This window comes from Chlorocebus sabaeus, chromosome X (genome assembly GCF_047675955.1).
Source record: "Chlorocebus sabaeus isolate Y175 chromosome X, mChlSab1.0.hap1, whole genome shotgun sequence".
Classification (NCBI taxonomy): Eukaryota; Metazoa; Chordata; class Mammalia; order Primates; family Cercopithecidae; genus Chlorocebus; species Chlorocebus sabaeus.
Window position 1 is genome coordinate 19,240,518 of NC_132933.1, and position 24,219 is coordinate 19,264,736.

The window sequence follows — 24,219 nt, forward strand, 5'->3', positions numbered from 1 at the left end:
GGCAGACTCCCAGAGACTACTAATGGGTTAAAAATGTGGCCGTGGCTGCCGTGGAGTTGAGAGGTCTGCACAGACACAAACCTACCTTGTCTTTTAAAAAGAGAAGGGACTCTGGGGCTTTGTGGCAAAGGGTGTAGTTTGCTGAAAAAAGTCAAACTCAAATAAATTGTTAAAACATAAACTAAATTAGGAGCATACATTTGGGATGTCCCTCACACTTCGTGGAAATTATGAAATACATCTCTTTGTTCAAGTTTAAAATTCAACCAACTCAGCTTCTCTGCACAAAAGGGGAGGAGTTCCCATGACCTGATCTTTGCAATTTCCTCTAAAGTATGGCTTTCTATATTTATTTAGGAATATTTATGTTCAGTCAGGGCATGGTTTACCCTTGTTGTGTAGCCTTATTATAGTTTGATTTCACATTAGACTACTCACCTTTTAGTAACCAAATTTGCGACCCAGCGGAAATTTCTCTCTTACAAGGAGCTTGGATTCTTATTGATTTCGCAACCTTTATTTGTGTATGAGATGAACCATGACATTTAAACTATGCTTGATAGCTTAACAGATTATAAGAACAAAACCAGATGGCCCAAACAAAAATAATGCTTTGATTGCTTTAAAATTCAATGTCAAAAATTAAAAACAGCTTTCAAAAAGCCTTGACGTTTTTTCCCCTGAGATAACTTCGAATCATATATGTGGATATATACTTTCCCCCCAAATTCGAAATATGTAAAACATTTTAACAATGGTTATTTGGGGGTTGAGAAGAGTGTTTCCTTCTTTTTTCTTTTCGACAGCACCCAATTTTTCTGCGGTTACTTTTAGAATCAGAAATCAATTTTTAATGACTGCTTTTTAGTTTAATTTTAATGAAGCCTTTTTAGGGTTCGGTCAAGGTGTTTTTCTCTGCCGAGAAAATGGACATTGTTAAGCATTAGCAGTTCATAATTCTTCTTCCACACAAAATGATGAATAATGTGCGGTTACTTTAACACTGTGCTTCCTGAGGTTGGAAAACTGAACCAGTCTCAGCGTCTTTAAAATTAATGTAAATTCTACAAAAGCAGTTATTTAATTTTCTAACTCACTTTAATGTACTTTCAACATCATTAGTATTAATCACAATTGTCACTTTCTTTGAGAGCAGTGAACCAACTAATTCCTTAAAACTGGGCTTTAAAAAGAACCTCCATTTTAAAAGGCTCTCAAACCTTGAGATAGTTTGCAGGGCACAGTCAGAATTTGACTGCTTGAATGTTTAAACTAAAGCGCCCACAAAGTGTTAGGATTCCTTTTTTTCCGTTCTTGTCCTGTAAAAGAATCTTTAATCTGACTCAGATTCATTTTTCTTTAAATCAGCTGCAAGAGAGTGAACAAACTTTGCTGCAAATCAAAGCCCTGACAGTTACATTTCCCTGAGATAATTGCATGCTGCTTTGGAGTTTCCTTTTCCCTGCTGTTTCCTTTTGTTTTGACAACAAGTTTCTGGGAAAACAATATACAAATGATAACTATGCTGTCACGAGTATACTGAATTTTAAAAATAAATAACTGTCGACCCAAAAAGCTTCCAGGAGCCTATGGAGTGAATTCTTTTTCCAAACCGTTCCAAAACCAGATGTGGAAATGTTTAGCTAATTCCCTTTCCCATTCTTCATGCAAAGAGTTCATACGTGTCTCTAACGACATCAGAGGAGATGGGGAGACAAAAAATCCTGTCTGCTTTCAAAGCGATTTCTCTTACACTTCTCAATTCACTCTCTAACATCACAAAACTAATTTGGACTTCAGCTTTTGTCTCTTTTTAAAAGGATTTTTTCGGGGTCCTGAGATTAAAAATGCTCTGTGCTTAGACCAATATTCAATCTCTTTATTATAAAACATTTAAAAATAGAGCTCATGGTAAGAACATTTAAAATCTACCCTCTTAGCCATTTTGAAATATACAGTACATTATTATTAGCTGAAGTCACCATGCTGTGCAATAGATCACTAGAACTTATTCCTCCTGTCTAACTGCAACTTTTTACTTTTTGACCAGTATCTCCCCTTACCCCTTCCACTCCACTCTCTACTTCTTAAAGTAAGTCAATGGACGTGTTAACCAGCTTGATCTAAAATAATCATTCCACAATGTATACATAGATCATTGTTACATGTATACAAAGAACACTATATCCCATAAATATATACAATTTTTATTTGTCAGTTTAAAAACAGCACAACTGCTTCACTTTATAAGCAGCATTTTCAGCATAAAAAATTTAATGATGGGGAGTTAAGTGGTAGCTCTTCTTCCTCTTTCCTTTTTTTGTTTGGGCCAATCCATTCTCTTCCTGTCTATAAGAAGAAAAGGGCTGTCTTGGTTTCACAAGTACTATGAGATCTCAGTCTGGCTTTGCTAATCAGATTGTACCACTGTCAGTGACTGATATAGATAGCTCTTAAACATAAACACTGGCATTTTTCTGAACTTAATTAAAAGAGCATATGTGTTTATGGGGGAAGAAAGGAAATACAGTTTATATTCCCAAAATGAAACATTTTATGATTTTTTAATGTAGAGAATTTATTAAGGCTTATTAGGGAGTTCTTGAAAAAAGGGGAAAGAGGAAAACTCTGTTAAAGGAGCCAGTGGGAAATGTATATGCATAAACTCCATTTACAAAAAAACAGAAAGCTACTTGTATTCTGTGGCTTCAAGGAAAGCAAACATTTTGCATCCAGGTGTTATTAGAAGCTCTGGGTTTGCCTGACCTCTCTATAGCTCAGTTCAGGACGCTGTGTACCAACAGCTGAGCCCTACTTGGCTATACAAATGCATCTAAGCTCATTGCTTTGGGCATGTTGCAGGACTAATTTGCAATCGAGTTAAAATGTGGCCACAGTAATACAGACCCTGAGACTGCTTTTTTTTCTCAGCCCAGAGGACTCCCCAAGAAGCTGGACAGTAGTCCCAAAATGAGTGGACCCTTCTTTGCATTTATTTCTTCCCCAGTCCCCAACTCCACGTCAGCTCTAAAGAGTTCTAAAGACTTTAAATAGAATTCTGCCCACAGCTCCTGGGATACTGTGCATGGCCCGCATGATGGCTAAAAATACCTTCAGTTGGGCACCCCCACACAGCCCTCTCTTCTGGTATCTCCTTCCCATCTCTAGCCCCTCAGCCTTCTTTTCCTTCTGCCCACAATAACTAGAGCCCACTTTCTCCCTCCCTTGTTTGGGATCCCATTCTTCCAGTACATCTCAGCAAGGTGTTAGAAAAGTCAGCTGACGAATTCACACTGTGTTGTGAATGACTTGTAACCATCCCCAAGCCGGGTGTGGTGGCTCACGCCTGTAATCCCAGCACTTTGGGAGGCCAAGGCAGGCGGATCACCTGAGGTCAGGAGTTCGAGACCAGCCTGGCCAACATGGTGAAACCCTGTCTCTACCAAAAATACAAAAATTAGCAGGGCATGGTGGTGGGTGCCTGTAGTCCCAGCTACTCGAGAGACTGAAGCAGGAGAATCGTTTGAACCCGGGAGGCAGAGGTTGCAGTGAGCTGAGGTCGTGCCGCTGCACTCCAGCCTGGACCACAGAGCGAGACTCCATCTCAAAAAATAATAATAATAATAACCCATCCCCCAACACACACACACACATACACACACACACACGCACACATACACACACACACACACACACACACACAACTCTACCCTTCACTAGGAATTGCAGGTAGCAGGAGAAGGGAGGCTGCCCCGCTTCGAGGATCTGTTCTCAGCAAGGAGTAAGTCCCAAAGTGTGCCAATGAGCTAGCTTTCTAACTAGCCAATGAGCTTTTCTAGCTCATTTGCAAGCTCATTAGAAAGTACATTCTGCTTTCCCCCTAATCTCCTTTCTCTCCCCTTAGAGATGAGCAACCTTAAACCTGGGTCTCAGTGACCTCCTCTTTAAGCTTTATCTGAGCTCAAGGGTATGCTGTCACACGCCTAGTCATCTTCATTTATTTCTCCTATCACATGGTGAGCTGTTCTTGGCTTTACGAAAATCAGAGGAAACGGATTCTGCCGTGTTCACATTTGGAGACTTGTACTAAATGAACCCCTAAACTCAATGACGTTATTGAACCCCTTCCTTTGAGACTGACTCAGTGCAACATAATACAAGAAGTGAATGTGTGGGGGTGGGAAGTGAGGTAGTCTAAAATGATTGCTTGAGGGACAACAGTCTCATTTCTCAGAAATTCTAGACATTTTATAATTATATTTGGATTATCTTTGGGGAGGGAGGAGAAGGAGTACAGGAAAGATGCTTGAGGGAGGGGGAGGAAATGGATGGCTTAGCTCTCTGGAAAAGAGTAGCCTTAAACTTGGGTGTTGATTTTGGGGTTTGAACAAAAATAGTTGTTTCCTTGGCCTAGTCCAGAACTACTTAAGGAGGAGGTTTTCATTCAGGGCAATTAGGCCCAGGTTGTGGGATGATGTTAAAGAAAGAAGGAAAGAAGGAGAGAGAGAGAAAAAGAGAGAGGCAGGAAGGGAAAGAAAACCCACCTAAAGCACATTTAGAACAAGGTGGTCTTCTATAGACCAAGACAGTAGTGCAGTAGTGATGGGGTGATTATCTCAGCTTCCAAAAGACGCCTCAGCAAATGTTATGCAGTATTCCAGAGCAGGTGGTTTCTTTACTTAACTGTTGAGTCATCTAGGACCAGCTCACATCAGAATTTACTTACTTGTGTTGTTATTGTTGTTTCCTTTTTGTTTGTTTTGGGGTTTTTTGGTGCAGGGGAGAGAAAGGGGGTAGGTTTTTGTTTGTTTCCTGCTGCTGCTTCTACTTTTGCTTTGTGAAAAACAAACCCCAAAAAGTTGTCCCAGGAGAGACATTTCAGAGGGAACAAAGAGGAAAGGAAGGAGCCTGGCAGACGTGTGGGGCCTCTCTTTTACACCCCCAACACCCCCGAGAGAATAAGGAATCATTAATGGCAGAGTGAAAGACAGTGAGGCCAATCTGTGCCAATCAGAAACAAAACATTTCATCCAGGCCAGTGCATTTTTCTAGTGGGCTCCTATGCCATGGTTTCCATTAAACAATGCAGTAAATTCGTCACTATCAAGGGAAGAGAAAGAGCTGCATTTTTGCAACTGGGGAAAAAGGAGAGAAATGTCTTGGGACATTTTTTGGCCCACTGCTATGCACATAGTAGGCATTCAACAAACATGAGTCAAAGAATGAATTTGTGCAGGGGTTACTTATCTCAGCAGGGAACGAAAGTGAATCCCTATATGCATGTACATTTCCTTCCAAACTTTAGGCGCTTTACTATGTGATTTATGTCATTTTCACTTGTAAAATGAAAGTTGAGTTGGAAAACATTGGATGATGTTGCTCTTGCTTTCTTCTTTCTTCATCTGTTACCTCCTTCTGACAGCATGTTTTAGATACTTATTCCTAGCACTGCTTTTTCTCCTCACTGGTCTGCCTGCCACTCTTTGAGAGCTAGAAGCAATAGGACTAGGAAGTGGCCACAGAGCTTTCTATTGAAAAAGAAAACATAAAAAGCTAGAGAAAATAAAAGAATGTAAAGCAAAGATTTAAGGAGATATCTTGTCAATCAATGTGTAAACTACAAACTCAATCCTCCTTCTCTCCCTTCCTCCCTCCCTCCCTCTCTCTCTCTTTCTTTCCTTTCTTCCTTTTTTTTTTTTTTTTTTTTGAGACAGAGTCTGTCTCTGTTGCCCAGGCTGGAGTGCAGTGGCACAGTCTTGGCTCACTATAGCCTCAACCTCCCAGGCTCAGGCAATCCTCCCACCTCAGCCTCCCGAGTAGCTCAGACTATAGGCGTGTACTACCACGCTCAGTTAGTATTGTTTTATAGAGACAGGCTCTCACTATGTTGCCTGGGCTGCTCTTGAACTCCTGAGCTCAAGCAGTCCTCCCACCCCGGCTTCCTAGAGTGCAGGGATTACGGGCATAAGTCGCCACAACCTGGTCCCTTTCTTTAATATAAGATGTTTACAGTAGTTTTCATGTGTAATATGCATTGAAAAATGTAAAATTCAAAACCAGCATGTTTTTATGTTTCCACAATTTCAGTATTTTACAAGGTATCCCAAAGAATTTATCAGGGACTCTATTGGTCATAATGACTTATGATGCCACTGCCAGTTTATGAAGCATTCGTATGATCATTTTAAGTAAGCCACTCGGCAAAATTTCAATATTTGGTTGATAAGAATAAACCACAATTCCTTCATAGGTTTTTATTTGATCAAATTTGTTGTAACAACAATAAAAAAGCAATAGGGAAGGGTTCATTAGTATGGTCTATGAGAGGACATTGAGGCCCCTAAAGAGGCAAGTATTGCCATCTTGAATTAAACTCTATCTCCTATCTCTTTATTCAGTGTTTGACACAAAAACTGTTCTGTTTTGGGTTAGTCTTGACGTTAAACACAAAAGGATGCCAGTCCTGATCAGTGTAAACTGTTGTTCTACATATTAGGGATATGTATTTTATACTAGAACAGCATGGGAAAGTCACTTTAAAAAGCCATTGTAATTGTCCATAAACACGTGAGTTCCAACAATGAAATTAAAGTTCAGTTCTCTCTCGAATCAGTGTTTTCCTCTTCTTAATGCTTTAGGAACAGCCTTTTGCTTAAAAAATATATCACGTTTGAACTTTCAATAGAAAATAAGATGACTTGCCTCTTGTGTTTTTGTGTGCTCTAGAAATCCTCACTGGACGGCTTCCTGTTTCCTGTGGTTCATTATCTGATTGGCTGCAGGGATGAAAGTTTTTAAGTTCATAGGAGTGATGATCCTCCTCACCTCTGCGTTTTCCGCCTGTTCAGGACAAAGTCCAATGACTGTGCTGTGCTCCATAGACTGGTTCATGGTCACAGTGCACCCCTTCATGCTAAACAACGATGTGTGTGTACACTTTCATGAGCTACACTTGGGCCTGGGTTGTCCCCCAAACCATGTTCAGCCACACGCCTATCAGTTCACCTACCGTGTTACTGAATGTGGCATCAGGGTTAAAGCTGTCTCTCAGGACATGGTTATCTACAGCACTGAAATACACTACTCTTCTAAGGGCACGCCATCTAAGTTTGTGATCCCAGTGTCATGTGCTGCACCCCTAAAGTCCCCATGGCTCACCAAGCCCTGCTCCATGACAGTAGCCAGCCAGAGCAGGGCCATAGCCCAGAAGGATGAGAAATGCTACGAGGTGTTCAGCTTGTCACAGTCCAGCCAAAGGCCCAATTGCGACTGTCCACCTTGTGTCTTCAATGAAGAAGAGCATACCCAGGACCCTTGTCACCAAGCAGGGGCTCAGGAGGCCCAACCTCTGCAGCCATCTCACTTTCTCGATATTTCTGAGGATTGGTCTCTTCACGCAGATGATATGATTGGGTCCATGTGATCCTCAGGTTTGGGGTCTCCTGAAGATGCTATTTCTAGACTTAGTATATAGTGTACAAATATCTGACAAATAAGTGCTCTTGTGGCCCTCATGTGAGCACTTTTGAGAAAGAGCAACCTATAGCAACTTCATGAATTAAGCCTTTTTCTATATTTTTATATTCATGTGTAAACAAAAAAAAATAAAAATCTGATCGCATAAAAATATGTTGGGCATTTTTATTTAATAAACACATATCTCATTTTCAGTATGGGCCAGGCATTGTTCTAAGTGGTTTGCAAACATTGGTGCGTGGTCCCTTCTCTCTAGGATGACTTCCCTCTCCGTCAAGTTCCTCTAAGAAAGCCTTCCACAATTGACCCTCTGTCTATATCCCCATTTCCCTTACACTCTGCACCACTAACTTAGTACTCAGCCACATCGTGTCTTAGTTCAATCTACAACTGTGTCACTTTTTATCCACAAAAAGCATAGGTTGCACTGGTGAATTATAAACTATCAATGGTTCTAAGAAGCACTCACGTCACTACCCACCAGCTGGATGGTAAATTCCTGATGCCAAGAGCCAGAGCTTATGCTTTAGCCACAGACTGATAGTGCTTTGAAAGGAGTTTTTCTCCCCCAACACCTATGATCAGAAAATTTTTGCTCAAGTTTGGCTATTAGCTTTCTCAAAGGGGTAAGAGAGAAAGGGGAGGAGGAAGAGAGAAAGGGAGGAGTAAGAGTAAGTGAATTGTTCAACAGAAATTTATTACTGAGGCCAGGAGTGGTGGCTCATGCCTGTAATCCCAGCATTCTGGGAGGCCGAGGCAGGTGGATCACCTGAGGTCAGGAGTTCACGACAAGCCTGGCTAACATGGTAAAACCCCATCTCTACTAAAAATATGAAAATTAGCTGGGAGTGGTGGCGGGCGCCTGTAATCCCAGCTACTTGGGAGGCTGAGGCAGGAGAATTGCTTGAACCCAGGAGGCGGAGGCTGCAGTGAGACAAGATCATGCCATTGCACTCCAGCCTGGGCGACAGAACAAAACTCCATCTCAAAAAAAAAAAAAAAAAAAAAAAAGTCCAGGCACGGTGGCTCACGCCTGCTGTAATCCCAACACTTTGGGAGGCCACGGTGGGCAGATCACCTGAGGTCAGGAGTTCGAGACCAACCTGGCCAATATGGTGAAACCCCATCTCTACTAAAAATACAAAAATTAGCCAGGTGTGGTGGTGGGCGCCTGGAGCGCCTGCTGAGGCAGAAGAATCGCTTGTACCTGGGAGGTGGAGGCTGCAGTGAGCCAAGATCATGCCACTGCACTGCAGCCTGGGTGACACAGTGAGACTCCATCTCAAAGAAAAAAAGAAAGAAAGAAATTTATTATTGAGTGCTACTACATGCTAGGCACTGTCCTAGGCACAGAGGATATGGCAGTGAGTAGAAAGGGACTCAGAAAAATTGAGGTCACACAGAAAATAAATAAATAAATATTCAGACTGCAACAAATGCTATAGAGAACCTAAAATAAAGTGATATGAGATAAACTGGAGAAGGGACCAGCGTATTTAGGGAAGGCCTCTGAGGACTTGTCATTTCAACTGAGTCTTGAATGTGAAGAAGGAGCCAGTCCTGGGACGAACTGGAGAGAACATATTCCAGATAGTAAAAGCATCTCATTTAATCTTCACTACAACCTGTGAGAGAAATACTCTTCTCATATCTATTTTATAAATAAGGAAATGGAAGCACAGAGTGATTAAGATACTTGCCCGAGGCCACATACCTATTAAGAAGCAGACTATTTCAAAACATCATACTGTACACCATATATATATATATAATTTTTATTTGTCATTAAAAATAAATTAATTTGGCCAGACACAGTGGTTCACACCTGTAATCCCAGCATATTGTGAGGCCAAGGCAGGAGGATTGCTTGAGCCAAGGAGTTTGAGCCCAGCCTGAGGAACATAGAGAGACCTCATCTCTACAAAAAAATTTTAAAAATTAGCCAGGTATGGTGATGTGTGCCTGTAGTCCCAGCTACGCGGGAGGCTGAAGCAGGAGGATCACTTAAGCTTGGGAGGTCAAGGCTGCAGTGAGCTGTGATCATGCCATTGCACTCCAGCCTGGATGACAGAAACCCTGTCTCGAAGATAAATTAATTAAAATTACACAACGTTGACACAATGTTTGCACATTTAATATAGGCAAAGTGCTTCAGCAGGGGGTAGATTTAGAAATTCGGTCATGGTAGTTGAAGAAACAGAGCAGTTAAATTTAAAAATCCCCTGCCTCTTCTTGAGGAAAACTAAGTAATAATCCCTGAAAACAGTGTATTCATGCAACAAATGTTTATTGAGCCCGTCTTATGCACCAAGCACTATGTTAGATGCTGGGGATGCAGTGGGGAACAAGACTGACACAGTCTAATTGGGGTGAGGGAGACAAGTAGAGAGGCCTACAGAGATAGAGGCTATAGTGGCTACTGCAGTCCAGAGAATGTGCCTGTGCATAGACGTGAGGCCTTGGGCTGAGGTCATCAGAGAACGTGCCAGTGGTCTCGTCCAATACAATGGAGGTAGTGTAGCAGGGTGGTGATGATGGTGAGTGATGGGGCTAGAGCATGAGTGGTATATGAGACTGTGTACAAGAGAGCTAGCACATCCCCCCCGCCATCCTCTCTTCAGAAGCTAACAAATTGTTTAATACTAAAACACAGGCAAGCAACTTTGCAAACAATCAATACTAGATACATTAGACTTGGGCTACGAGGTGCAAGTTGAGCATTTCACAACTGCAAGGGTGATATTCAGAGATATGCATAATGTATCAGCCTTGGAAAAGACTCAAGACCTCCATGGTAATAACAGGAGTTACTATGTGTCAGACATATTATACATGATCTCATTTAATCCTCACAACAGCTCTACAAGATGAAAATGATTTTCTCTGTTTTATAGATGAGGAAACTAAGGCTCAGAGAAATGGAGATTGTACCATTAGGAAATGACATCACTGGAACTCAAACCCAGGTTTGTCTAGCGCCAAAGTCTACTTTCCCCTCTATGCTCAAAACTCACTCCCAGAGAAGAGAGACTTCCATGTGGACTAGAAGATCCAGGAAGGTTTCTTGGTAGAGATAGGCAATGACCCTACTGTTAGAAGATGAGGAGGACTTGGCTAAGCTGAGAAGAGGATGAAGAGTATTCTTTGTGGGCATAACCCCTGGAACAGGGTGGACAAGTGCACCGTGTTGGAGGGAGGCCGCTTAGGGGGCTATTGCTCTCACCTAGGTAAGAGGAGATAAGGACAGCAGATGGGAGAAGGAGTTGAAGGGTAGGAAGAGAACAAAATGAGACCCATTTCAAGTGAAGAACAACAGGACTTCATTCATTCTAGCCTACAGGAAACAGTTAAATGTCTACATAAGCCTCATTCATGATTAAGAGAGAAATTGAATTTGGAGCGTGGAAAGCTCCAGGCCTTAGAGCAAAGAGACAGGTTTCATGGAGGACAAGACTTAAGCTATGCTCTGATTTGTCTGACTGGATATATGTGAAAAAGAAGATGTTGACTCAAAGATGTCACCATCAAGAGCCCTAGAAGCTCAGAAGGCATGGTAAGTCCTGGATTTAAGTAAGGAAATTGGGGTGATGGTAGAGGATGGGGGGAAGATGAATCTAGGATGGACACATTGAGTTTCAGATGACAGTGACATCCAAGTAGATATGTCCAGGAATCAGCTCAAGAAATGTAATTACTGGGAGATAAAGCCTTGGGGGAATCACATGAGTGCAGGAAAGAGAATTCTCTAATACTCAATCCTCATGGCATTGTTAGGAAAAGGGCAGGAGAAGAACAGTCATCAAAATAGATAGAAGAGAAGTGATCAGAGATACAGAAGAAGTATGACTCATGAAATTTTAGGGAGGACAGTTGGGTAGACTATAGTCTCCAGTACAACACATGACAAGAGGGAGTAAGCACAGGCTTCACAGAATTGGGAGCCTTTGAATTGGACCTGAAGTGAGAGGTAGAATTGAATCAGGTGAAGATGTAGGGGGAGGGCATCCCAGGCAAAGGAAACAGTAACAACAAAGATGCAGGCCAGGCATGGTGGCTCATGCCTGTAATCCCAGCACTTTGGGTGGCCGAGGTGGGAGGATCACTTGAGCTCACGAGTTCAAGACCAGCCTGTATTTTTATATTTTTGTACCAAAAATACGAAAAAAAGAAAAAAAATCAGCCAAGCGTGGTGGTGCATTGCATACCTGTAGTCCCAGCTACTTGGGAAGCTGAGGTGGGAGGATTGCTTGAGCCCAGGAGGTGAAGGTTGCAATGAGCCAAGATCGTGCCACTGCACTTCAACGTGGGTGACAGAGAGCGGCCCTGTCTCAAAAAAAAAAAAAAAAAAAACAAAAACAAAAAAAAGAGGTGGTCAAGGATCATGCATGGGTTAATGTCTCAGGATAATTGGGCATAATTTTTCAAAATTCAATAGTAATCTACACTTCTTGGCTTAGACATATCATTACTTAGTAAAAAGTGTTCTTCAAACATTTCAGGTGCATGTTTGATCTTCTCAATTCGATTGTATATTTCTTGAGCAGGGCAGGGTGGGGGCTGTCTCCTGTTTGTTTTGCCTTGCTTTTTTTTTTTTTTGAGACGGAGTCTCACTCTGTCGCCCAGGCTAGAGTGCAGTGTCGCGATCTCGGCTCACTGCAGCCTTTGCCTCCCGGGTTCAAGTGATTCTTCTGCCTCAGTCTCCTGAGTAGCTGGAACTACAAGCTCATGCCACCACGCCTGGCTAATTTTTTGTATTTTTAGTAGAGATGGGGTTTCACTGTGTTAGCCAGGATGGTCTCAATCTCCTGACTTCGTGATCCACCCGCCTTGGCCTCCCAAAGTACTGGGATTACAGGCGTGAGCTACCACGCCCAGCCTGTTTGTTTTGCCTTGCTTTTCCATTACTTGGTGAAGGTACCCAGTAGATGGTCAATCCAGGTGACTGACTGACTGACTGACTGACTGGTACTGAGAAAGGGCGTGGGAGCCCATAAGCTAAAGGAACCATTCTAAAGATGGGAAGATAAAAACACCTTGTGAAAAACCTGCATTTCAAATTGACTAATTCATTTGCCTTTTGAAAATGCCACTTCAAAAGAGTGTTTTTCTCCTTTACTGTGGTAATGTTCTTTAATTTTTAAGATGACATAATTTATAAAAATCCATAACAGTGTTAATCATATTTGTGATAATAAGATGAAATGCTTCATTGCCAACAAAAGAAATGAACATTTTCACCTTTCAATCTCTGGGAAAGCCAAAAATGTCTGAAACCGTTTGTTATGATAATTGCTTGTCAAATATTTAAAACTTAGGGCCATAGCAAGATTTTTCACCCATAAAAGGAAACTCAAAGTAACGTTTAAATTTTTATTCTCATAGCCTGAAAGTAGCCAACCAGGTTTTTTAGAAAACTGTGTAAAGTATATGTAAATGTTAAGGGCAAAAAGTCTTTTCTCACTACTTTGAACCTATAGCCCACTTTGGAGATGCATAGAAATACACCCGTCCCTCCTTCACAAGTAATGAAGGCTTAGTCAAGCATTAAACTAAGCGCACACACACACACACGTTTATAAGAAATACATTATCAGATCCTGTCATTTGCAACAACATGGAGGGAACTGGAGGTCATTATGTTAAGTGAAATAAGTCAAGCACAGAAAGGCAAACATTACATGTTCTCATTTATTTGTGGGAGCTAAAAGTCAAAACAATTGAACTCATGGAGCTAGACAGTAGAAGGATGGTTACCAGAGGCTGAGAAGGGTAGTGGGGTGGGTGGTGGGAGGGAACTGGGGATGATAAATAGGTACAAAAAAATAGTTAAAAGAATGAATAAGACCTAATATTTGATAGCACAACAGGGTGACTATAGCCAATAATAATTTAATTGTACATTTTTAATTAACAAAAAGAGTGTAACTGGATTGTTTGTAACACAAAGGATAAATGCTTGAGGGGATGGATACCCCATCTTCCATGATGTGATTATTACACATCATGCCTGGATCAAAACATCTCATGTACCACATAAATATATACACCTACTACATACCCACAATTGTTTTTAATTTTATGAAAAAGAAATACATTATCAAGGGATGAGTGTTTATTTAAAAAAAAAAAAAAAGCTGGCTTTCACAAAAATGTCCTTTAATTCTCATTAGTGTTAATCCCTACAATGGAGCTGTACAATATCCTGTTTAAATTGTAATTTTATTTGAGAATAAAACAATGGGTTTAAAAATTGTAATTATACTTGTTTATTTCCCACAAAAGAGAGAAAGAGAGGGAGTGACTTGCAGTCTTGTGATTGTTCTACAACTTTTTCAGGAGAAAACAAATGAGGTCAGATTTCCGCTTATAAACTCACGTTGGTTATACAATTACAAGGCCTTCCGTATTCATTATCTATTGCTGAATAACGGATTACCCCCAAAACAACAAACCTTCATTGTGTCACAGGTTCTATGGGTCAGGAATCTGTGCACGACTTAGCTGAGTGCCTCTGGCTCAGTGTCTCTCGTAAGTTGCAGTCAAGCTGTGGCTGCCACTGTGGTCATCTCAAGTCTTAACTGGAGTTTGGAGAATCCACTCCCATGCTCACTCAAGTGGCTGATGGCAGGAGACCTCAGTTCCTCTCTTGTAGCTTTCTCCATAGGCTGTCCGAGCGTCCTCATAACATGGCAGCTGATGAAGAGGGAGAAGGGGAAGGGGATGACAAAAGGCCCAAGTTAGAAGTCACAGAAGTGACATCCCATGGCTTCTGCCATATTCTACTTGTTAAAAGAGTCTCTAGGTCTAGCTCACAAGCTAGGAGGGATTACAGAAGAGTGGGAACACCAGGAGGCAGGATTAGTGGGGACCAGCGTAGAGGCTTCCTACCACCCCTTCAATCTTATCACACTGGCAAACTCCACAAATGCAATGTCCTTCAGTTTATTTGTGTAAATACCGTTAATGTCAAAACACAGGGTGGAAAAGGACATGCTATGCCACTGCTGTTTCCTTGTGTCCATCAGTTATATTTTCCCTCTTCAAGGAAAACAAGTTACAGGACTTAACTGATTGGTGAAAATCATTTCATAGGAAGCTTCTATTTATTTTTATAACAGGAGATTGACAGACAGTTAAAGCCAAAGGAAAAAAGCATAAGATGTAAATCAAATAATAGCAATGATGATACTGGGTAGAGGCGCTAATGTTGGTTCTAATTATGTTCCCCACATTAGCAGTAATATGAACTCTTTCAACAATTCTCTAATGTAATGTAATTCAGATCAGGCCAAGGATACTCTAAAGTTTTTCAGAGTGGGGTGAGGAGGTAGGGGATCCAGGTAATGTGTGTCTGTGTGTGTGCGCACGCACGTATATATGTATGTACATATATTATGTATACTTATATTTATTATTATCCAGCATCCAAGGACAAGAGGCAGGGGACTTTGTTTATTGACTTGTATATGAGTAAGTCATATAGTACACTAAACTCCCCACCACTTGCTACTTCCATTTTTCTTTGTTCTTATCCAATTCACAACCATCTGGCATGGCCAGTGGTGAGGTTCCTGTGGCTTACCTGAAGGGCAATGCATGAAATCGAAGTAGCTCCCAGAATGATGAAACACCAGTAGCGGAGAGGGGCTCACTCACTTGGCCTGGGCGGGTGGTGGGATTGCAGGAGGGTGCATAAACAGGTTTCTGAAAGGGAAGTGACAGGTTTGCCCAACTTTGCTATGTAGCTTTGTCAGCATTCATTGCTAGATGTTCTCTGACAGGTAAGGGGGAATTGGTCTGAGTCCTAGAAGTAAATGCTAATACCAGTTTTCAAATATAAGGGAACATGAAATAATCCCTGCCACCTGGGAACATGAAAAAAATTCCCTGTCAGCGAAGGCACTTTTATTTTACAGTTACTAGGAAGAATATTTAAATTGCTCAGGTTATTTTCAATGCTGTTTTGGCTTTGTCATAACACCCTATTATATAAACACTATACGAATGTAAATTATTCATCTTTTAAAGTTACTTTAAAATTTTTGACTCTTCGCCAAATATATTTCTTTCTATCAAGAGCTCTTTAAAGCTCTGTCTGCAACTTAAGCACACATCTTTAAAAGAAAAGCTTGTTTTCCAAGTAATGCCTACAGAATATTTATTCTATTTTTGAAGCTGTATTTACATAACAAAGCACTAAAGGAAGCCCAGTGTAGGGAGAGAATCGAGTCCTAAAGCGACAGTGAGACTGGTTTCTATGGAGTTAGAGAAATTCTAGCTCTCTCCACTGCCAAGGGTGGGTCAGGACAGGAACAAATTGACCCAAAAGTAAGCCTCAATGTCATTCCTACAGCAACTCCCTGTGATAATTTACAGTCTGCAATCAAAATAAAATAATCTCTTCAAAAATCTCGTTCTTTTATGGTTCATTCTACAAATTAATTCTCATTTTCATTTCATATTTCATCAATTTAACTTTCTTTCGCTTTACCCAGGTAAAGAAATCACACGCCTCTAATGATAGATGCACCTAAACTCTAAATAGGTTTTGGTATTTGAGTTACAGCAAGTACAGGGAATATCTAAGTTGCCCAAGTTACTATCAATGTTGTTTTAACTTCGCGAAAATATTTAATGACAATTTTTTTAAACTGCCCATGAAAAAGAACATTCTCCAGTTTGAAGCTCTGCCACTACCAAAAAACAAAAACAAAAACGAAAACCACAGTCTCAATCCAGAAGGTACGTACTATATTTTCACTCCTCTGTTCCATCAAATCAGCACACAATAGTAAGTTTCTGTCTTTCAATTAATTTTTTAACCTGATATTTACTGGTATTTCATAGCATACTTTGTATGAGTAATTAAACAAAAAATTGATTAACTTTAAAGGTTAATTAATATCAAGTCCTAGTTGGGACTTCTGGTGTATGCAAGTGCAGGTGTGTGAGAGAGGGAGGCAGAAAGGGACGGGGGAGACAGGGAGGGAATACCTGGGGTGGGGGAATAATCCAGTACATCTCCTGATACAGAATAGGCATATGATAAATAGTATTCTTCCACTCTTTATCTTCCCCAATAAGAAAGTTCACTCCAGTGTGGCATGGAGAATGGGATATTCTAATTATTCAGGTAGTCCTAGGTTTACCATAGTTTGTAGTCCATAGGGTTATACCATATAAGCCCAGAGAATCTGTTAAAAAACACTGCAACTAAAGTCACAACTCCTCTGCCTACTTCCAGGGCCCCCATAATCTCTTTTTTTTTTTTTTTTTTTTTTTTTTTTGAGACAGAGTCTCAGTCTGTCGGCCAGGCTGGAGTGCAGAGGTGCAATCTCGGCTCACTGCAACCTCTGCTGCCCGGGTTCAAACAATTCTCCTGCCTCAGCCTCCTGAGTAGCTGGGATTACAGGCACCTGCCACCACACCCGGCTAATTTTTGTATTTTTAGTAGAGACGAGGTTCCATCATCTTGGCCAGGCTGGTCTTAAACTCCTGACCTCGTGATCAGTCCAACTCGGCCTTCCAAAGTGCTGGGATTTCAGGCGTGAGCCACTGCGCCCAAGCCTTTTTTTTTTTTTTTTTTTTTGAGACAATAGTCTGTCACTCAGGCTGGAGTGCAGTGGCACGATCTCCACTCACTGCAACCTCTGCCTCCTGGGTTTAAGCTACTCTTCATTCTCCTGCCTCAGCCTCCCAAGTAGCTGGGATTACAGGCACACGCCACCAGGCCCGGCTAGATTTTGTATTTTTTAGTAGAGACCGGTTTTCACCATGTTGGCCAGACTGGTCTCCAACTCTTGGCCTCAAGCAATCCACCTGCCTCGGCCTCCCAAAGTGCTGGGATTACAGGTGTGAGCCACCGCGCCCACCCCCCCCACACCCCCATAATGTGACATCACCCTACTTGTCCAGCCCAGTCTCTAATTCCCCAGTAGAAAGGCTCTGTCCAACTAGGTCCATCTCCTTTCAGTTCTTCTCTGTCTCCTGGCCTCTGAAAATGCTCTTTTGCCCATTCCATCCAAATTCCACCTTCCCTTCAAGGATCAACTTGAAGCTTAAAAGTATAAAATGATGGTGACAGATTTTCAGGAGAGAGTTTATAGTACTGAGCAGCTAATTTAAAAGCAAATTAATTCTATATTATTCCAGAGGATGTGTTCCAAGTGTCAGTCCCAGATGGACATCTGTGAAGCCAACGTGTTAGATATGAGTTCAACAACCCTTGGTCAGCACCAAGAACACCAAATGGTGCCTAAGCCAACTCTTGAGGATGTTAGCCATCATCTTTACCACCACCACAGCACCTTGTTCTCACTTCTTCTGGTTCCTTTTTTCCCTTCTCAGGTATATGTTCACTTAACAATATGTATTGGATTTCTTTCTAACTTGGCTGGGCACAGTGGCTCAAGCCTGTAATCCCAGCACTTTGGGAGGCCAAGGCAGGTGAATCACTTGAGGTCAGGAGTTTGAGACCAGCCTGGTCAACAAGGTGAAACCCCGTTTCTACTAAAAATACAAAAATTAGCCAAGTGTGGTGGCGCATGCCTGTAATCACAGCTACTTGGGAGGGTGAGGCATGATAATTGCTTGAACCTGGGAGGCGGAGGTTGCAGTGAGCTGAGATGGTACCACTGTACTCCAGGCTGGGCGACAGAGGGAGATTCTATCTCAAAAAACAAACAAATAAAAACAAAACAAAACAAAAAAACAAATATGTATTGGACATCAACGGATGCAAAGTATTGTGCAAAGCGCTGAGAAGATACTTATAGACAGACATGTCCCTACCCTCTAGGAGCTTACTGTCTGTTAGGAAGAGAGTCTCAGAACAACTAAGTTCATTAAAGTGCTGTGACAGGACAGGACAGAGGCAGTTAACTCCAACTCTGAGGCCATCTGAGAAGGCTTCATGGAAGAGGTGGCATTTGAGCTGAGCCTAAGAAGGATGTGGAAATGGAAGGAACAGGGATATCCAGCATAAATGCATAAAGAAGGTGTGACTGGAGGGTAGGAGATGCAAGCAGAGGTGAAGACTGGAGCCAGATTGTAGAAGGCCTTGAATGCCACATTAAGGAGTTAGGCTTTTTAGTCATCTGCCTTTTGTGCCGAGGATTAACATGATCAAAACTGTGTTTTCCCAGCAGAACTCCATGGACCACTGGGAGAGGAGCAGAACTCAGCTGAGAGATCAATGGGGGGCCTGAAAAGGTCACCTTGATGACATCATGGTGGCAAGTGGAGACTCTGAACTTGAGGACAGATAGTAGGGACAGAGGAGAAGGACTTGGTTTTCTTTCTCTTCTTTCATCTTCTTTCTTTCTCTCCTCTGCCCTGGCCCTTGCTCTCCACCCTACTCTCGTTTTCACTCTTCCCTGCCTACGGCGTAGGCATTCCTGGGGACTCTGGACTAAAGAAGCTGTTGAGCCCTGGGTTTAGGGCAAATGCTAAAATTAAAAACGGGATCTGGATTTCCATTTCCTCTTCCACACGTAGGGCTGGGGCTTACTCTGGTCATGAACTGCTGCAAAATCCCACCCAATCTCAAGCCCAAGAAAAATTTTAAGAAACAGGAGGCAAAAGAAATGGCATTATCCATCAGTCCTAGACACTCTATCGCTGTTTTTTTGTTTGCCTTTTGGTTTTTGTTTTTGGTTTTTTTTGACAGAGTCTTGCTCTGTCGTCCAGGCTGGAGTTCAGTGGCGCGATCTCGGTTCACTACAACCTCCACCTCCCAGGTTCAAGTGATTCTCCTGCCTCAGCCTCCCGAGTAGCTGGGATTACAGGCACCCACCACTATGCCTGGCGAATTGACACTGTATCTCTTACGTTTTAATTTTTTTAAATGCAAACGGATGTTCGGGGGAAAGAATGGCAACCATGAGTGAGTTCAGTTCCGGATGATGTCGTGTTACCATCGCTCATGTAAACATTTCAGATATGCACATTCACTTTCTCTCTGCTATTTCAATAACGTATTTCATGCTTTGGAAAATACTGCAGCTGCATCTTGGTTTTAAACAAAGATAGCATCCCTTCGCACTCTTCAATTTGTTGTTCCCTCCTATTCTTTCTACCCAGCAAGATATTATTTGCCCCCAGGAGTGTTTTCTTTTCATATAACAAGATCCCGAAAGCAATGTCATTCAGACATCACAAAGCAGAGCTCTGTGCTTTTTACAGGACATCCTTGGTGCTGGTCACTTTTGGTTGGTGTTTTTGTTTGTTTGTTTATTTCAATTTTTTTGATATCAATGGAGCAACCAACCTTCCAAAGGCACTTCAGCTTCCCTCAACAAGATTGCATTTAACAGGTTGACACTGATATACTGGGGTTTCTTTTTCTTTTCTCCTTTTTATAATTAGCTGAAATTCAAGGAAAGTGCTAGAAGTGTGAGGTGAAACTGATTACCATAATTTTATGGTGAAAGCAAGTGACTAAATCTAGCCTAGTACTATACTTGAACCCCCATTATGGCCACCACACCTACAAGAGATGGGTTTTTGGTCTCTGTGCCCCTGTCATTACATTTTGCTCTGTCAGTTCATGCTCTGTGCAAAGGACAGCAAGTCCTGGCCACTTACAGGTTGCACTATAGGGCCAGCATGGTGTAAAGAGACACTGAGACTGTCCTACACCCCTTCATTCTCGCCCTCCTTAACAAAAAGTTCCAATCATTGCCGTCATCTGAGACAGTCTTTGATTTAATGGGCAAAAATCCAGGAATAATTAAGACAATGATACTACACACCCAGGAAAAGAAAAAAAAGGAAAAAAAAAAAAAAAGCCTGGTTTAAAGAAGAAATCCAGGCAGCACTGAAGGCAGCGATTCTGCATCTTTGAGGAGGGAAAAGAGATCTAGAAATCAAAAGCAACAGCTACCAATGACTTACTAAGCTTCTCTTTGGCAGAAAGGAAAAATTTACTAATTCATTCTACTTTTTCCTGGTGAGATCATGGGGGTAGGAGAAGTTAAGATTAGAATTTTTCTCCCAAAGTTCTGAGTTTTGCAAATAACTCTATTTTATAATTAATTTCATAAAATAAAATAAAATAAAAATTACCAAAGGACACTGTCTTTTTTGTTTAATCTGAGAGTAGGACAAGCATTCTTACATTATATATTATACAGTTACTACTCACTGCTAGCCATTACTTGAACCCTGAAAAAAAGCCTTTACAAATAACACAATAGAAGCTTCATAACACAATTACAGTTGTTTTCTTTCTGTTAAATTTGTAACTCTATCCTGATTTTATCTCTCTAAAGACTTCTGGATATTTACAACATAAGGAAAGTCTTGTTTCCCTAACTCAAGGCCTTCATTAAAAACACAATCATAAACAGCATTTCTATTTAAAATAAAAATGGGAAGTTCTAGAAATCTTCTTTGTAACTTACAAAAATAAGTTTTAATGCAACTTGATTCTCCAGTATCTATTTCCCAAGATTCATTCACAGTTGCTTTCCAGAAAACATTTTCCAAAATTTATGCCAAATACCATGTTATGCATAACTTCCTTGCTGAATAGCTCTAGTCTAGAGCTAATTTATTTTTCTTAGCTGTGCCTTCAGAGCCTTCAAAGCTATTGCTCCCTCGGCTGACTATGATTATTCCTTATCAATATAATTTCCAAATGTTTCACGGAACAAAAAGAGAAAGGAAAATATGTGCTATTTTCCTGAAAACAGCTGCCTTGAAACACTATTTCAGAAGGGACCAAAAAAACAATAGATGGTGTGCAATTTTCATTTCAGGTTCCTAGTTGCCCCGTGAGAAGTTGCCTGACTACCAGTTGCAGGCCCCCCCTAACACCCCAGTTGGTGAGCTGTGCCTGTTTTCAATGCTAGGATAAGTTTCTCACCACTTCTCAGGGCAATTTATATCCTGTGAGTTTTGTCAAGTTGGGAAGGGCCTACCAAAAGAGAAGCCATTTGCAGAATCAGGGTTTGCTTCAAAGGTCCTAAGAAAATCCGTGAGACATCACAGTTGAAAAACATTTGAAGGTTGTTCACTTGAGTAAATGCTTAAGCTTGTCCTCCCTTACTTTCTCCGGCCTGTAGCAATATTACTCACCCTCAAAGAATTCATCAATATTCAACTGGCTCTCCAATTTGCTGAGGTAGCAAAAGGAGTTTAATAAAGAAAGCTGCTACAATTTGTCTTTAGAGAACATGCCACAAACTCAACTTTTACCTTATGTCGCTGGAATCTTCTGCCCTTTTACTAATTTAGGTGGGGAAATGAATGCTTACGTGTAGCAACCCAAGCAAATTTACCCACGAAGGCAAGCCTTAAAAACCCAGCAAAGCCTTTCATCCCAAGGGCACCAGAGCTTTATAAATGATCTATCTGAGGATTTAGAAGCGTGTTCAGTCACGTCTCACAGCCCGGCAAACTTTCAGCCCTGTCCACGAGGGTTTTTGAAAATCTTAACAGGGAAAACTTGTAGCTTAGTAATAAGAATTTTTAGCGCCCACCGAAACTGGACGAGTATCAGCCGTTTTAAAAAACCTTTCCTGAAAAAAAAAATCTTGCTCTGTAAAACCTTTTTGGTTAACTTTTCAAAACAGCTTTGCAGACCCTGGAAGACGCTACTCTTTTCCCTCCCCGCGCCCCGGAAAAGAGCCGCAGACGCCAGCGAAAGGCTGCGAAACGCTTGCAACGCCTTGGGTTTGCGAGATCGCCCTTGCAAAGACATTTCAGATTTTCCATCAGCTCTACAGAAATATCACAGTAAAATGCATGCGAGAGTTAAGTAGCTCAAACTCGAGCGCCGAGCACGGCAGATTCTCCGGTTTTATTTTTGTAAACTCATTTCGTGTGTGTGTGTGTGCGCGCGCGCGTGTTGCTGCTTTCTTTCGGCACCTGATTTTTTTTTCCCCCAGCGCCCGCACGCGGTTCTGGGCTACCCCGCGCGCCGTCTGCAGGCCGCGACAACTACGGCCTCCCTCGGGGAATGCGGTGGCCGGCCGCAGTGGCGACGACTGCAGGCGCGCGGCTCAGCTCCCCGCGGCCCACGGGTTTCTTTGCTCATCCATGGCGCAGCCGAGCCCACCGAGTCTGAGTCGGACCAGGGGTTGCTGAGAGCCGCCAGGAAGTCCCCACGCTGCACTGCCCCCGGGGCCAACGCGCTCGGCAGCTCCTCCGCAGAGCTTTGCCCCATCTGCCCCAAGGCTCCGATGGCCCCTCCTGGCCTGCCCAGGGCTATGGCAGCTGCAGGCCAGCTCTACCCATTGCTCTTCCCGTCCAGACCCCGCTGGCCTTGAGCCCTGCTTGCTCGCAGATTTGTCCCACCCGGGACAGGGAAAGGAAAAGAAGCCGCGTTCATTTTCTTAGCATTCAGGCACTATTTTATAAGGGAACTCTTCCAAAATTTTCATTTAGGAAAGCTGAAAGAACGGTACAACGAACGTCTGTTTACCCCCCACCCCCAACAGGATGCAACAACTGTTAACATATTGCAATACTTGCTTCCTTTCTGTTCTCTCTCATAATGTGTGCGTATGTTAGCTGCATCATTTGAAAACTGCAGACATCGTGACATTTCACTTCTGTATACTTCAGCATGCATCTTCAAGGATAAGGACCTCCTTACTTCAATACCATTCTCACAAATACAAAATAGCATGGTCCCTAATAGCGTCTAACATCCAGGATAAGGGCTCCTTTCCCTCCCGTTTCCCCACTTCAGTCTTAAATATCAGTTTCCCTTCTTGTACTGGACACATGTGTAAACAATTGCTCCTCCCTCTGTTATGCCCACCAAAGGACTATGGGGCTCACCCTGTCCCGGGGCCTCTCTACCTGAGAGCTTGGTGGGGTGGCGAGGGCTGGGGCGTCTCGACAGACCTGCACTCAAACGCGTGGCGAGAGCGCCGCATCCACGCGGTCTGAGACCCCCTGTTTCCCTTCCCAAACCATCTGAGGTTTGGGAAGCACCGAGCAAGAAGCCTCGCTCAGCCACCTGGCGCCCTCCCGGCGGCTCAAAGGAACCACCAGAGGACCGGTGAGCGCGGGGGTGGCGTCCATCGCAGGAGCCTCTGGGTGCGCGCTGTGCTATCTCATGCCCTTGGCTTTGCCGTTTGCCATCCTTCGTTTTTTTCTCCCCGAGCCCTCGCTATTCGTCTTGGTGTTGGTTACTCTGGGCGCCCAGTGCCCTTCTCGGCCCGCCCCCGCAGCGGGCCAAGGCTGCGGCTTCGAGCGCCTGCACAACCCCCTTCCCTACCGCTCCTTTCCTCCCCTCCCCCCTTCCGCCCCCGGGCCCCGGAGCCGAGCGGGGCCACCGGGGGGCGGGGAGCGCCAGCAGCGCGTGGCCACGCCCCCCGAGCCGGCTTTTTCTAGGGCGGCTCCGGGAGCCTCTCCGCCGGCTGCGCCGCTCGCCTCCCAGGGAGCGCTCCGCGCTGGCCCCTAGCACCGCTCCGCCTCCGCCACGCCGCTCTCCGAGCTTCGGCAGCAGCCAGCGCCCCTTCCGCGCTGCGACCCCGGCTCTCGGTTCTGCGTCCCTGTAGCTCCGTGCCCGGCACCTCGCGCCCCGCAACCTCGCCGTCTCCCAAGTCCCGGGCCCCGCTTCTGTCGCTGTCCGTCGCTGTCCGTGTGTCGCTCGCTCGGTCTGTCTCTCCGCCTCCCCAGCCCTTCCTCCCTCTCTCCCTCGCTGGCTTGCACGTTCGCTCGCTCTCGGACGCGGCGAAACAGCTTCGCAGGCAAATCCCAGAAACCTTTGCAAAAAGCTTGCAATGA

General features: G+C 43.1%; 1 protein-coding gene and 1 long non-coding RNA gene across 6 annotated transcripts in view; one reads left to right on the plus strand and one right to left on the minus strand.

The window, feature by feature from the left end:
• PLAC1 (placenta enriched 1) overlaps positions 1-8,777 on the plus strand; it is a 43,605-nt gene extending 34,828 nt beyond the window's left edge. The window contains exon 3 of the mRNA XM_073013396.1: positions 6,727-8,777. Within this exon, the coding sequence (XP_072869497.1) occupies positions 6,785-7,423 (639 nt within the window). The 5' untranslated portion in view covers positions 6,727-6,784 and the 3' untranslated portion in view covers positions 7,424-8,777. The remainder of the gene's footprint in view (positions 1-6,726) is intronic.
• Positions 6,248-24,126, minus strand: LOC103232593 (uncharacterized). 5 transcript variants are annotated; one of them, XR_012091904.1, is made up of 5 exons: positions 23,287-24,126; positions 15,059-15,180; positions 13,929-14,169; positions 11,682-11,799; positions 6,248-6,840 (listed from the first exon to the last, which is right to left on the minus strand). It is a non-coding gene; the product is annotated as an uncharacterized lncRNA (long non-coding RNA). The 5 variants fall into 5 exon arrangements; XR_012091905.1 differs by having other exon boundaries at positions 6,250-6,776; XR_012091903.1 differs by lacking the exon at positions 6,248-6,840 and adding an exon at positions 9,236-9,552.
• Positions 24,127-24,219: the final 93 nt, after the last annotated feature.